Below are 16,274 nucleotides of genomic sequence, written 5' to 3'. Positions count from 1 at the left end.
CAATATAATATTGTTATATACAGGCATAATGTTGTACAGCAGATCTCTAGAACTGACTCATCTTGCAGAACTGAAAATTTATATCTTTTGACCACTATCTCCCCATTTTCATCTTCCTCCAGCCCCTGAAAACCACCATTCTACTCTCTGCTTCTATGCATTTGGATCTTTTAGATACCTCATAAGTGTAATCATGCAGTATTTGTTCTTCTAGGATTTGCTTAATTCACTTAGTATAATGTCCTCCAGGTTCATTAGAGTTGTCACATATGGGAAGTTTTTCTTCTTTAAGGCTGAATAATATTCCATTGTATGTATATACCACATCTCCTTTACCCATTTATCCATTGATGGGCACTTAGGTTACTTCTATATTTTGGCTACTGTGAAATGTGCTGTAATGGACATGGGAGTACAATTCTCTCCTTGAGATAATGGTTGCAATTTTGGGGGAATCTGGATAGCTCAGTCAATTAAGCATCCATCTTTCGCTCAGGTCATGATCTCACATTTGTGAGCTCGAGCCCCATGTCAGGTTCTTTGCTGCCAGCTGAGCCTGGATTCTGCTTTGGATTATGTCTCTCTCTGCCCCTCCTCCTGCTTTCACTCTGTCTCTCTCAAAAATAAACATTAAAAAAATCGTTGCAATTTTTTTGATAGAGACCCAGAAATAAGATTGCTGAATTATATGGTAGTTTCATTTTTAATTTTTGAGGAAACTCCTTACTGTTTTCCTTACTGCCTGTACCATTTTACATTCCCATAACAGTGTACAAGGGTTCCAGTTTTTCCACATGCTTGGCAATGCTTGTTATTTTTTTAATTGCCATCCTAACAGGTGTGAAGTGATACCTCACTGAGATTTTGATTTGCATTTCCTTGATAATTAGTAATGTTGAGCTACTTGTTGTGTACTTATTGGCCCCATCTATATATCTTTTGGGAGCAATGTTTATCCAAGTTTTTTCCTTATTTTTTAATCAGGTTCTTTTTTTGCTATTGAGTTCTAAGATTTCCTTATATAAAAAGGTGGCCTTTTTCACTCTGTTGTTTCTTTTGCTGTGCAGAAGCTTTCTAGTTTGATGTATTTCTATTTGCTTATTTTTGCTTTTGTAGCTTGTGTTTTTTGCTGTCATATCCAAAATATCATTACCAAGACTAATGTCATGAAAGTTTTTCCCTATGTTTTCTTCTAGGAGTTTAACAGTATTAGGTCTTACATTAAAGTATTTGATCCCTTTTGAATTTATTTTTATGTATTGTGTGAGATAAGGGCCCACTTTCATTCTTTTGCATATGGATGTCCAGTTTTCCAGCAAAATTTTTGAAAAGTCTTTTCTTTCCCCGTTGTGTGTTCCTGGCTCTTTCGTCAAGATAATTTGGCTGCATATACATAGAATTCTTTCTTGGCTCTCGATTCTGTCCCATTTGTCTGTTATGTTTTTATGGCAGTACCATACTCTTTTTTTATTTTATTATTTTTATAAATAAAAATTGCATATATTTAAGTTGTAAAATATAATATACACACACACACACACACACATATATATACTTTCTCTCTCTCTCTATATATATATATATGTAAATGTGTATTACCCTCAAACAGCATGGGTTTAAACTATGCAAGTCCACTTATTATATGGATTTTTTTTAAAATCCACATTGTAGATGCATTTTCTCTTGTGATTTTCTTAATTTTCTTTTCTCTAACTTATTTTATTGGAGGGCTACAGTACATAAAACATATAACATATAAAACATGTATTAATTGACTCTTTATGTTATTGGTAAGGCTTCCAGTCAACTACTTAAGTTAACTAGTTAAGTTTCTGGGAAGTCAAAAGTTATATATGAATTTTCGACTGTGTAAGGAATTGGTGTCCCTATTCAGGGGTGCACGGTACATAGTAAAATGACTACTACAGTCAAGTTAATTAACATATCATCTCACCACATAGTTACATTTGTGTGTGTGTAATGACCTCTACTCTCTTAGTGCATTTCTAGTATATGATACAATATTATTATCTGTAGTCATCATGCTATACAGTCACCATATCTAGAGTTATTCATCCTACATGCCTGCAACTTTGTACTCTTTAGCCAGTGTCTTTTCATTTTCCCCCTACCTGCCCCTGATAAAGACCACTATTACTTTCTGCTTCTCTGTATTTTGACTTTTTTTAGATTCCACATGCAAGTGATATTATGTAGGGTCTTTTTTTTCTTTCTGGCTTATTTTACATAGCATGTCTTCCAGTTTCATCCATATTGTTGCAACTGGCAGGATAACTTTCTTTTTTTTTAAGATTTGGAGGCATCACACTGAATAATTTTAAATAATGAAATGTATATAATATATAAAATATATCTGTATGTTTTATTATTTTAAATATATATATGTATATATATATAATATTTTATTATTTAAAATTATTCAGTGTGATGCCTCCAGCTCTGTTCCTGCTCACAGCTCTATGGGCAGTCCAAGGTCTTTCATGGTTCCATATGGATTTTAAAATTTGTTTTCTACTTTAATAAAAAAAGTGCCATTGGTATTTTCATAAGGATTGCATTGAATCTGTAGACCACCTTAGTAATACAGATATTTTAACATTAAATCTTCTAATCTATGAACACAGGATATTTCCATTTATTTTGTCTTTTTTAATTTCTTTTATCAGTGTATTATAGTTTTAAATGCATAGGTCTTTCATCCCTCGCTCAGTTAAGTTGGTTCCTAAGTATTTTATTCTTTTTGATACTACTGTAAATGGTAGTACCAAACTACTGTAAATGGGATGGTTTTCTTCATACTTTTTTTTTTTTCAGATGCTTCATTGTTAGTGTATAGAAACACACAGATTAATTCAGGGGCATGATTCCAACTTCAAGGGCTCCACTTCCAGGGATAGCTGTCTGATAAGTCTAACTCACTGATGCGGGAAAAACAAGAATCTCTGTTTTTTAGATTCTTCTATTTTTATGAACTCCAGGGAATCTGAACTGGGTTTTGACTTCATCATTTACTATCGCAACTTAGTCAGTTTTCTCTTCTGTGAGCCTCATGAGTTAGTATTCCTGTGATTTCATAGAGGTTTTATGGGTTTGAATGAAATATATAAACTATGTTTAATATTTCTCTATTTAGATAATTTTAGTTTTGTGTCTAGTTGACATTATTATCTCCTTTATTGTCTCCTATATTTCAAGCAGGGTACATCTCAGTAAGAAAAACCTTGATACCTAGAAAGGTTACTCCTGCCTACCCTCATTACAGGAGGAAAACTCTCTCCGAACTTTTTGTTGGGTCTGAACTTAGCATGTGGCAGGCATCCAGGAAATCCCAGGCCTTCCACAGTCTTCATAAATTCTTTTCATTTTTTTTTTATTTCTAGTGAATTTCAACCATCTGCCAAATTCACATTTAAAAAAAACATAAAAGATAACTACTTTTTAAAATATTTTGCTATTATCTTCCCCTAAGTAAACTTCCATTTCTGCAAGTGCTTATATGTGAAAGCATCTCCAGAGATGGTGTGAAAAATTATAACTTCAAGGTATACAGCTTTAAAGTGTTGTCAGGTAAATTAATAAAGATAATTTTATAATTGACAATTTTGTTTTGTTTGTGTTGTTCTTATACTTGAAAAATGAAAGTTGAGAAATGTCATGGGGAGCCTGGATGGCTTAGTTGGTTAGGTGTCCGACTTTGGCTCAGGTCATGATCTCATGGTTCATGGGTTCGAGCCCCACGTCAGGGTAAATGCTGACAGCTCAGAGGCCTGGAGCCTGCTTCAGATTCTGTGTCTCCCTCTCTGTGCCCCTCCCTTACTTGTGCTCTCACTCTCTCTCTCTCTTAAGAACAAATAAACATTAAAAAAATTTTTTTAAAAGTTGGGAAAAGTCTTCAGCCATAGTTAAATTTTAGTTATTTAGATATTTCAGAGGAAAATGACTTGGGTTTAAGATATTACTGGTTTAGGGGCGCCTGGGTGGCTCAGTCGGTTAAGCGTCCGACTTCAGCTCAGGTCACGATCTCACGGTCTGTGAGTTTGAGCCCCGCGTCGGGCTCTGGGCTGATGGCTCAGAGCCTGGAGCCTGCTTCTGATTCTGTGTCTCCCTCTCTCTCTGCCCCTCCCCCGTTCATGCTCTGTCTCACTCTGTCTCAAAAATAAATTAAAATGTTTAAAAAAAAAAGATATTACTGGTTTATATACATCAAGATTATTTTTCTCTTTATTAAAATTGAAATAGTTTCATGTTTAGTCATACTCTTTTGCACTATCATGGCCCTGGTGCCATTATTGAAATCTTGCATTATTATTGTTGTATGATGTTTTAAAATTTTTATAAGAATATTGTGTTTATATTAATTTAATTAATATTAATTTAACTAAAATTTGTTAACAGGAGAATTTCACTGTGGATTTGAAGATGGTAACATTTGTTTATTCACCCAAGATGATACAGATAATTTTGACTGGACAAAGCAAAGTACTGCAACGAGAAATACAAAATACACTCCAAACACAGGACCGAATGCTGATCGTAGTGGCTCTAAAGAAGGTATGAGGGTATGAAATGTACTCCAGTCTTGGACTTCTAAAAATGCCATTAATATGACATGCACAGAATGCTTTGCTATAGATTTGAAGATTATGGGATAAAACCCTAAATTTTTAATGCATAGACTCAATAATTCAGATATTTCCAAAGCTTGTAGACATTAATTTTCTCTCAGACCTCACAGACACATATAGTTGAGAGATCAGATGTTTTTGATAATTCAAGTCTAAAACTCCTATTTTGTTTAACATTTTTGTACATTCAAGCAATTTTATCTTTCATTATGTAGATCATTTATTCTTGATGTTATATATATAAAGATTTCATAAATGATATCAAAATTCTCCTGTGCATCTAGAATGTACTTCTTATAAAAACTCTAAACCTCCTTAATGATTAAATTTCATGTCTCCTAATAATAATTTGTCTAAACATTTATGTTGTCTTTTTAAAGGTTTTTATATGTACATTGAGACATCTCGACCCAGACTGGAAGGTGAAAAGGCCCGACTTCTCAGCCCTGTTTTCAGCATAGCTCCTAAAAACCCTTATGGCCCCACGAACACTGCGTATTGTTTCAGCTTCTTTTATCACATGTATGGACAACATATAGGTGAGATGGCAAGAATTATTATGTTTCTTCTAAAGTAAATCATAAGAAAAAATGTTTACCAAGACACAGCATGAAATCAATTTTAGTCAAAGAATATCATCATTGACTTTTTTTTTTTTAATGTCTGTTTATTTTTGGGAGAGAGAGAGACAGAATGTGAGCAGGGGAGGGGCAGGGAGAGAAGGAGACACAGAATCCGAAGCAGGCTCCAGGCTCTGAGCTGTCAACACAGAGCCTGACATGGGGCTTGACCTCACAAACCATGATACCATGACCTGAGCCAAAGTCAGACGCTTAACTGACTGAGCCACTCAGGCACCCCTGTTATCACTGACTTTTAAATTATATACCTTCAAATTGCAAATTAAGAGGCTAAGAATGTTCCCCTATCATGTCCTAATTTTCAAATTTTAGATTCAAATTTGAACTTTTGGAGCATTACCTACCCCTTCTAGAATCCTAATTCACACAGACCAGAGTTAAATTCTTGATGCGATCTTATTGTGGAATTAATAGCAGTATAATTTAAGCAGCTTCTTTTCAAAGAAACTTGCTCAAATAATGACTCAGTGTATATTAATGACCATGAAAAGAGGTATTGCCATATTTGAAAGATAAATACCTTTAGCACTGTCTTTGCATTTGGAATACTGGGATGATATTTTCTTGTTTATAAAGTATGCCTAGCATACCTAGTAGGATCTAAGAATGTCCTCATACCACATAGCCTTACAGACAACATAGCAAAACTGCTGCGGGAGGTAGGGAGAAATCATACAGGTCTACATGTCTTTATGCACAATTATAAAATCAAACTGATCACAAAATTTTTTAATTTAATTATTTGGCAACACATGCTATCTGATCTCCATGTGTTGGAATATAGGACCCGAAATAATCTGAGCTTGTTTATAAACTTTATTTATCTAAATAAGTGTGAACATTTATATTATTTGCAGCAAAAATATGACTATGTTTGATTATAAGATTCTGTTCCAGATTCTTCCAGAGACTATCATGTAATCCATAAGATAGGCATTCTTTTACCTTTCTAAAAGAAGACAAAATTCTGAATGGTGAAGCATCTATCACCACAGAGCTTGGACAAGGGGTTGTGGGTCTGTATCTAGCAGAAGAATAAGGCAATGCTTCGGGACAAAGGAAAACATCTCTCTATGAAAGAAGGTTACATTTTCAATGGACAGAAATGAGCACAGGGAAGATTAAGGTACTGATAGTGAGGAAATAAAATGTGGAAAGCTAGGATGACATTAAATGTTTTGATGTAAATGAACAAAACTAAAAATATAAATATATAATTACATAAGCTAACACAATCGTGCACATGATAGATGCCAGTTACTGTACCATTTAAGTGAAGTAATCCTCTTGATCAGTTTAAAAATATGAGCATAACATCACTGTCCATTTTTTACAGCAGAAAAAAACTGAGTCCCAGAGAGTTTGTTTGAATTGCAAGGAACTGGTTATGCTGGGTCGTAAACTCATTGCCAGCACTATTAACCAGTATTTTTCACAGTGGAGCACTAGGTAATACACCAGGAAGGCCAAACTTGTGCAATGAAAAGTCCTCTGAGGGTGAAGTCAAGAAATCTGGGCTGGAACTTGGCTGTAGCTTACTTTAAGAATGCAGAGAATTCACTTAAAACACCTGGATCATGATCTCCTCGTGTGTAAAATGGAAATATTAATTCCTATTTCAGAAATTTGTAGTTCATGCTAAATAGGATAATATATATGAAATCTCAGATGTAGACACTCTTAACCTTAGGTTACTTTGAATCTCAAATAGCAATAATAAAGTAATAGCTAATGTCGGTCACTATTCCTAACACGTCATGGATTATTTCTTTTAATTATTATAATAAACATTTGTACTCATTAAAATCATTATCCTCTATCATAGATAAGGAGACTGATACAGAGAATTTTACTTTACTTTACTTGCCATAATGTCACAGCTGATAAATAACGAACCATGGTACCAATCTGGGAAGCTGGACAGGATTTGCTTACTTTGCCGTTCTGTGGAGAGACTCACTGGAATGTCACAAATGTTTAACTAATTTAGTAGTTAGGGGAAGACATACACATTTTGGGCAGATGACAAAAGCATGATGAGATTTCTGATTTGGGAAAATAAATCTTATAGGAGTGGGTAAAATCATGGAGAAACAGAATACAGTTTGGAAAAGCAGTTAGAAAGTTATAACAGTAGTCATGGGTTCACTACAGCCTAACCTATGAAGGGAAATAAATCTCCATACAATTGCCAAACCATCTTATTTACTATGAGATTATGATCTTATTACAAAGGTAGGATTAGCTCAACTCTCATTTTCCCATTAGTTGGTGATGTATTCTTCACTTTGAAGATATTCCTTAGACTCTCTTTCTCTTCTCCCAGTTTCCTTTGGAACAGGCTTGTTTTAAAATGGCTTTTAAATAAATAATTCCAAGATCAATATTTTGAATTACTTAAATGAGTAAAATGTGCATGTACTGTTTTTATGAGGCTGGCCCCCTCTCAAATTTTCTCCATATTTATATTGAGGTTCAAGATAATTGTAATATACTTCTAACTTCACAATTTTTATACTTATCATTCTTTATTGTCAACAAATGTCCAGTTGACTTCTGCCAGTTTTATTCTGATTGTTTCAGGAAGAAGGCAGTTCTCCATTTCTTCCATGTTCTCAAACACTTAACCATTTTGATGCCTGTGCCATTTCTCTGCTTCATCAGATGGTTGAAGGTTGCAGGTATCAGATCTGTCATTAGAGTCCCTCCCAGCAAGGTACAATCATGCTGCTTACTAAAATGTAGACAAAAATGTCTATTCCAGACGTGCACTAATCAGGACCAGATGAGTGACCTCATTAGGGAGAGGTTGCCTGTAGCTGAAACCTTCCCTCTTTGTAAATATTATTCTAAGACACTCATTTATCTGTAAACCTGGGGGCATTTATAGTCACTGGTTTTACAAATTACATTCTCAGTTTTATTCATTTTTTTGCAAGTCCAAATTCGAAAATGATTTGCGTGGATTTCTAATAGCCTAATTGCGATTATTATTTCCTGAGTAACCATACATAATCTTTGGTGTTTAAACTTTGACTAATGCTCAGTATATCATTGAGGAGAGTTGTAACTTTTAATGATACAAAAATGGGCAATCAGTTATGCATTACTTAGAAAAGATATTCTTCTTTGATGTAAAGTCAAATATGTTGTATTATTTAATGCTACATAAAAAGTTTCCCCAAAATTTTGTGACTCGAAACACAAACATTCATCTCTCAGTTTCGGTGGGTCAGGAATTTAGGTGAGGCTTAGCTGAGTGTCTGTAGTTCAAGGTCTCTCACCAGGTTGCAGACAAGCTATCAGGCATGACGACTGTCTAATTTGAATACTTGACTTAGCGATGATATTACTTCTTCTAAGCCCACTCACTTGGTGTCTGGCAAGCCTCACTCCCTCATAGGTATTGGACTAAGGACATTGATATCTTGCTGGCTGTTGAATTCCTCTCAATTCTCTCAAGTTCCTTGTCATAGGAACATCTCTACAGGACTGTCTCATGGCATGGCAGCAGGCTTTCTCCAAAGCAAGCACTGACAGAGAGCAAATACATGCCCAAGACTTTTTATAACCTAATCTCTGAAGTGACATTCCATAATGTCTGCCTTATGCTATTTATTATAACTGAGCTGATATTTCCACCCCACATTCAATGGGGGGGGGGGGGGAATACACAAGGGTGTTAATGCTAGGAGGCTGAAATCATTGGGAGGCATCTTAGCATTTATTTGCCACACAGGTACAATTTATTGTTAGCTAAATGTTTCATCAAAATTGAAGAGAAAACAAATGAAAACTACAACATGTTACCCTTAAACTGTTGATTTATAAGTACTGATACAATAGATATTGACAATAGCGTAAGATTATTTCAACAATCCTGTAGGTGCAAGAAGGCATTGTGATTCTTGATTAATCATCTGAATTTCTAATATTCTTGCATTGAAACTGAACTTCATATGAGGTCACCTGATGTGAAAAAAAGCTTATTAAAAAATAAGTAAAATATGTACTTCATTTATTTCTAGGAAGAATGTAAGATATAAGCATACCAGGAAATTAAAGATAAAAATACAAAAGGCACTTATGAATACATTCATTGAGCTTGATAAGAATGGTTCAATAAAGTTGTGGCTCTAGAAAGCTAATTTCACTGTGGAACAAATGGGAAACAAGGAAAAGGAGTCCAGTCATGGGATCCATTCTTTCATGAATCTTGAGGGTGGGGAAGAAGTGATAAAGTAGAGAAATGTGGGGTTATAGATGTGCTTATTTTTAAGAGGAAAAAAATTAATGAAAGGTAAGTTTATAGATACTAAAGTTGGAGGGAAGCAAATTTCTTGAAGAGATGGGAATTGAGAGTTATGATTCCCCTACTAGATTCAAGGGGAAAGAATGTCACTTCCACTGAGGTGGGAAGAAAAGAATTAAGTGGGAATTGTGGCTTTTGATACATTCCTAGATGCAAGTGCAGCAAGTGGACTTAGAAGTTGCCTTTTTAACAGTATCTAACAGTACCTATTTTTTTCTGTAAAATAAATACAGCTTTTGCATGTTCAAAGAGTAGACCATTGTAGGCAAATGGAAACAGACTCATGAGTGATAGAGAGTTGAAGCAGTTGGAGACCAGGATATCAGTCCTCAGTGTTTTGGAATATGTTTTAGGATATAATGCTCAATTTCAATGCCAATCACTTCTTGTGTGTATTACTGAATTCCCCTGATAACTGATTTCTTTGCTGTCTCTTGGGCCTATAGTTTCTGGGGTAAATATAATTTTCTCAAACTAGTATCATAAGGACCTTAAGGATATATGCCCCTCTGGCTTCTTAGGGCAGCAGCATGGTCTATATCAGCCATACAGGAAGTTCCCCAAATTGAGCTATCTTCTATCTGGAGCCTTTTTCTAGGCTCTTTGTTCTACTGAACTATATACTTGGGGGGAGCAGAAACAATCTCTCTCCCCATCACATGGTGCCCTGCAAATATAAATATTTATTTGTCCACTACATACATATTTATTAAGCAAATGAATATTTTTTAAATCACATGATAGAATAAGTACTTTTTCCCTTCCTTAAATCATGTAGGTAACTCATATTCTTCCTTTAAAATCTAAATCAAGGACATGTGAAATTTTTCCCCATCCTCCTTCTCTTTTTGTTCCTGTAACACCTGGTATACATCTCTATCATAATGTTTGTCACCTTGACCTCTGATAGACTGTAAGCTCCTTGAGAGCAGCAATCATAACTGATATATATTTGTTCCTCTGAAACAAAAATGCTTAATAGATTTTATAAAATAATAATCTAAACTAGATATTTAAGCTCTGACTGTGTTAGAAGAATAACAAAGCAAATTACTTAAAAGTATTTGTGTAGGTTGGAAATAGGTCATTTCACTAAGGCTTTATAGAATAGGTTGGGGGAAAAAATAGAAGTTAATCATTGACTTAATGTGCTCTGGCAGCTAAAGCATAGAGGAATATCACATATTTCTTAGCAACTAATTCAAAGAGAAATTTATGTTTATAAAAGCACCCTTAAAATATAATGGAAAATGTCTTCACTTAGTACTTTTAGAAAGATCTAAAACTTGTTCAAATAGGAAGTTTATATACTGATGGACCACAATACATTACAATTTGTGTTTTGAGCTGAAGTGTCATGGTCCAGATATGTCACCTTATGATTAACTAACAAAGTGCAGAAATAGAATTAACCTCTAATTAAATTTCTCTTAATAAGCTATCTCAGGTTATCCTTTAGTGAGAGTGGAATAAAACTTTCTCAGTGCTGGCATTCAAAGATTTTAAAATGGAGACTTCAGTGTTTTTATACAACATATAGAAAAGGCGATGTTGACAACGTTCTATGTGGTTTTAGGAGTCTGATTTTTATTCTTACTTTGGTCAAAGACCATATTTCTTGTGTTTGAGTTAAGAAACTAGAGATTCTTGCTTATATCTCAAATATTTTCCTCAAATAAGAAATCTCACATATTTTACTTCTTAGATTTAGACATTATAGGAAAGACAGTTTGAGCCTGTTTTCAGTAAAGTCTTGTATGTATTTAATACTGATAATGCCAATGTCATCAGTGTGAAAATAATGCTGCAGGTGGGACATTCATTGAGGAAACTGCTTTGTTGAATTAAGATGTATTTCTTAAGGGGAGGGTGAATAGAACCTAGCCATGATTTATGACCACTTATAATTAAAATGTGTTATTACAGACACCTGTCACAGATCCTCTACTAAGACCATAAATAATATCTAGTGCACCTACCTTTTAAATCTGTGTTTTGAACTACCACTACCCCTAAATTTATTCTCCTCCTATTTATTTATTACTCAGATAATGTAAAGTAGAAGCTGAGATTTTTAAATAAAATTAATGCTATGATCAAGAAAGGCTGATATTTCAAAATATACTAATCTAATTCTTAGTGTAATTAATACAAAATATCTCATCAGTTGAATTGATGGTAAGCAAATGGGTTGACTTGCTTTTGTTGCTCACCCAGTGAAAAACTTTTTAAACTGAAAATATAGGTTTATTGTGATGAGTATTTTTACCCTTAGGTCTTGAATTCACTCATTTTTGTTCAATAGAATGAATTGCATATGCTATGTGCCTAGTGGTATATAGGGTTCTACAGAAAATAAGAATTGTGGTGAAAGGTTTTTATCCATCAAATAGTTTGTCATCATATTTGAGATAATAAATTACTGAATAAAATAAAAGTCATATTCATGAAAGTAATATTCATTAAAATGCTTTACAACCCTGTGCAATGGGTGAATAAAGGATAAAACACTGAGAACAGCAAAGTTAAGATAAAATTTCTATGGAGAAGAACAAGTTGTAAACCATCCAAATAAGTATTAAGCAGAAAGCAAAGGTTACAGAATGTGAGAAACAGAAGGAGCCACATGAAAAAATGGAGAATATTGCTCTTACAGCACAGTAGGGACTGCGGTATAGTCAAAGAGTGACTGGGTCTAAGAAAGGGATCTGACATAGTTCAGAGAAATAGAAAGCCTGATGAAGGTTATGTTTAAGGAAAACTTATTGGACACTAATGGAGAGATTCAACAGGATGCAAGAAGGCATGGTAATGACTGGAGAAAATGAACTGACATTTTTTATTTAAGATATAATTGCAATTATATATTGAAAAAATAATAACAGTGGATGCATGCAGTCATTTCTATTCAAGCAGAAAATAATGATTTTATAATTTCCCATGTTTGTCTGTGTATATAAAACAAATGATGCCAACAATTACCTATCAATATACATAGCTCTTGCCTGAAGCTAGATGATTTTGGCACATCTTCATGTTCCATGAAATGTGAAACACAAATTAATGGCTGTGTTCCTGATTAGAATAAAAATGTGATTTATATGCAAGTGATCCCTAGGCCTCGGAGTACACCAAACTACAAATTAGTTTATACGAACTTGGTAATTTCAAGTATCTGTAGGATGTATGTATGCACATTTTAGGACATATATTTCAGTTATTAATATAAAATATATAAAATATATATTTATAGTAAATAGTTAAAAGTAAAATTATGTTAATGACTTAATGAAAGAACTAGGTAATAATAATTATAAATAATATTTATGAAAATTATATTTATACAGTAATGTATGTGAAATCAAAATAAGAACCATCCTATTTCATATTGCCATAAATAACTTTAAAACATTTGTCACTGCTCTTGAGGTCATTTAGCCTTTCTGACTGTGGTCCCTAACATGAGGTCAGTTTTCTTGAGCTCTCACACCTGACCCAGAAGGGGTGATCAAAATATAAGAATTAGGAAACCAAAGTGAAGAAAAATACAGTTAAGTTTTGCTTAGGAATGTCAAACTTGTATCTTGGAACTATGCAGCATTTGAAATCCTTGGGGATGATTAAATTCATACCTATTGATACGTGGTGCCTACTCAAGCATAAACACAGTGCCTCTAAGGACTTAAAATTACTTTTAAAGGGTATTAATACAATCTATCATTTTCACTTTGGAATTTTCTTACTATAATACTATAATAATGTGCTGAATCAGCTTTGCTGAATCTAACTTTTCTTGAATTGCTTTATTCTGTTTCACAAGTTCTAATTTCATCGACCTAGATGACCTGAACATAAGTTTATATAACTGTTGTCATTGAATTCTCTTTATAAACTTAAAAAACTGGAAACTAGAGAACTTGTCATCCCTGATGGCTTCATAAAAAAAAAACAAAAAACTGGAAACTTGCTGGAAAAACATTCTAAAGTTATTTGTTAATATTGCTTTTCTCGTAAAATAGAACAGCAAATCAATAGTTTGGATTCATTGATTTGGATTACAGAGTATAATTAATGAGACATATAAATTATAACATAGTTTAAAGAATTTATTTCAGTCAGTTATTCTTCTAGTGTCTTTTTTCATAAGTAATGCTTGCGTTTTAAAATAAAATCTGGTAATGGGCAGAAAACATGAATAGACACTTCTCTAAAGAAGACATCCAGATGGCCAACAGGCACATGAAAAGATGCTCAACGTCGCTCCTCATCAGGGAAATACAAATCAAAACCAAACTCAGATATCACCTCACGCCAGTCAGAGTGGCCAAAATGGACAAATCAGGAGAGCATAGATGCTGGAGAGGATGTGGAGAAACAGGAACACTCTTGCACTGTTGGTGGGAATGCAAATTGGTGCAGCCACTCTGGAAAACAGTGTGGAGGTTCCTCAAAAAATTAAAAATAGACCTACCCTATGACCCAGCAATAGCACTGCTAGGAATTTACCCAAGGGATACAGGAGTACTGATGCATAGGGGCACTTGTACCCCAATGTTTATAGCAGCACTCTCAACAATAGCCAAATTATGGAAAGAGCCTAAATGTCCATCAACTGATGAATGGATAAAGAAATTGTGGTTTATATACACAATGGAGTACTATGTGGCAATGAGAAAGAATGAAATATGGCCCTTTGTAGCAACATGGATGGAACTAGAGAGTGTTCTGCTAAGTGAAATAAGCCATACAGAGAAAGACAGATACCATATGGTTTCACTCTTATGTGGATCCTGAGAAACTTAACAGAAACCCATGGGGGAGGGGAAGGAAAAAAAAAAAAGAGGTTAGAGTGGAAGAGAGCCAAAGTGGAAGAGACTCCTAAAAACTGAGAACACACTGAGAGTTGATGGGGGGTGGGAGGGAGGGGAGGGTGGGTGATGGGTATTGAGGAGGGCACCTTTTGGGATGAGCACTGGGTGTTGTATGGAAACCACTTTGACTATAAACTTCATATATTGAAAAAAAATAATATAAAATCTGGTCAAAATTGACTCTAGCTCAAATAATGTATTCAAAAGCAAATTCAAATCTGGGATAAAACAAACCTGGCTTCTTTAGACCTGGGACAAATATTTTTCACATAGTATATATTCAGTAAACATAAATTGGAATAATTCAAGTTTGAATTTATATTACATATGTAAATATGGCCCTTTTAAAGAACAGAACAACTTGAACTGCCTTAATAGCTTAGAGATAACATCCATCATTCTTTACATGCAAAGTATCATAGGACTTCTACTAAGTAGAGAAACTAAAGTGTCACATTTAAGAAAAAAAAAGACAACTGATAATTTGCTTTCTGAAAAAGCAGTACAGTTAGATAAGAAATCAGTAGAGAACATCACAGGTCAACCCAATCAGTTACCATTAATACAGCCATAGGCTATAGCAGACACAAGCCATAGAAGAGATGAGGAGACCCTTTTCTATCTAATGCACATACAGACTGTTTCTTCAAATAATTTCTGAAAGGTTTATGCTACATATCAATTTGTTAGTCCAATGACAACTAATGGGTTCAAAAGTATTATAACTATATTTAATGTTTAATGTATTATTTATTTAGGCTTGATTTCCTTGGAATCCCTCCCTATTGTGGATTCATGTTCAAAAAAATAGAATGCAGTTACATCACACAGAAATATGTCCTGAAAGAGCTCTTCCTTTTGGCACAGGTTGCCTTTCTAAATACAAGGTGCCAATACCAATGAGCAAGAAAATTGGAGCCACATTGAGTATCTAAAATGGAAAAAAGAAGGATTCAGAACAGCTACTTCTTACTATGATGGATCACTGAGCACAGTCTACTGAAATAAAACTGCCTTCTGAGAAAGATTAAAAATCTATAGTCACTGTGTCCACAATGCCCATTTTTCAATGAAAATCACTAGACATACAGAGAAACAGGAAATGGGGTCCAAAGTCAATGAAAAAGTAAAAATCAATCCATTGAAATAAAGCTGAAGCAGGAAGATAAGGGCAAATAAAACTAAAGAGGGTAGATCTATCTATGTATCTATATAGATAGATCTCCAATTATATATATATATATGTATATGTGTGTGTGTGTGTGTATATATATATATATATATATATATATATATATATATATATATAAAGAGAGAGCATATAGAGAGAGAGAGGGAGAGGGAGAGGAAAAAGTAGAAAAGGAGAGGAAAAAGATGAGGCATAAATAAAGGGAAAACCAAAAGACCTTCAGCAAACTCTACACCAAGATGAATATAAGGAGAATCATATTTAGGTACATTGTAATAAAACTACTGCAAATCAAAACTAAGGAAAAATTCTCAAAAGTAGCCAGAGGGAGAAATAAAAACATATTCAAGGGAACAAAGATAAAATGATGGTTGATTTCACATTAGAAACAGTGACATACAGAAAAAATAGATCAACTTTAAACGGCTTGAGGAAAAAAAATGGCAGAATTTTAAATGTCACAAAAACATGAATGAAATGAAGTTATTTTTATATAAACAAATCTGAGAAACTTTGTCTCCAGCAGATCACCACTACAAAAAGTACTAATGGATATTCTTCAGGCCAAAGGGAAATGGTGCTAGATTGCAACTCAGATCTACAGGTAGAAAAGAA

The 16,274-nt window shown here is 34.0% G+C and overlaps 1 protein-coding gene across 3 annotated transcripts in view; it reads left to right on the top strand.

Annotated features, from left to right (window-relative positions):
- Positions 1 to 16,274, top strand: part of MDGA2 (MAM domain containing glycosylphosphatidylinositol anchor 2) — an 846,425-nt gene that overhangs the window by 808,422 nt on the left and 21,729 nt on the right. For all 3 annotated transcript variants that reach the window (XR_003422473.2, XM_053224436.1, XM_027065661.2), the window contains exons 13-14: positions 4,417 to 4,572; positions 5,027 to 5,185. Coding sequence is in view for 2 of the 3 variants with exons in the window: in XM_053224436.1 (XP_053080411.1) it covers positions 4,417 to 4,572; positions 5,027 to 5,185 (315 nt within the window). In the remaining variant the exon portion in view is untranslated. The remainder of the gene's footprint in view (positions 1 to 4,416; positions 4,573 to 5,026; positions 5,186 to 16,274) is intronic.

Source organism: Acinonyx jubatus, chromosome B3 (assembly GCF_027475565.1).
Source record: "Acinonyx jubatus isolate Ajub_Pintada_27869175 chromosome B3, VMU_Ajub_asm_v1.0, whole genome shotgun sequence".
Lineage (NCBI taxonomy): Eukaryota > Metazoa > Chordata > Mammalia > Carnivora > Felidae > Acinonyx > Acinonyx jubatus.
Note: the sequence above shows the minus strand (reverse complement) of the source record. Positions and strands in the feature narration are given on the sequence as shown.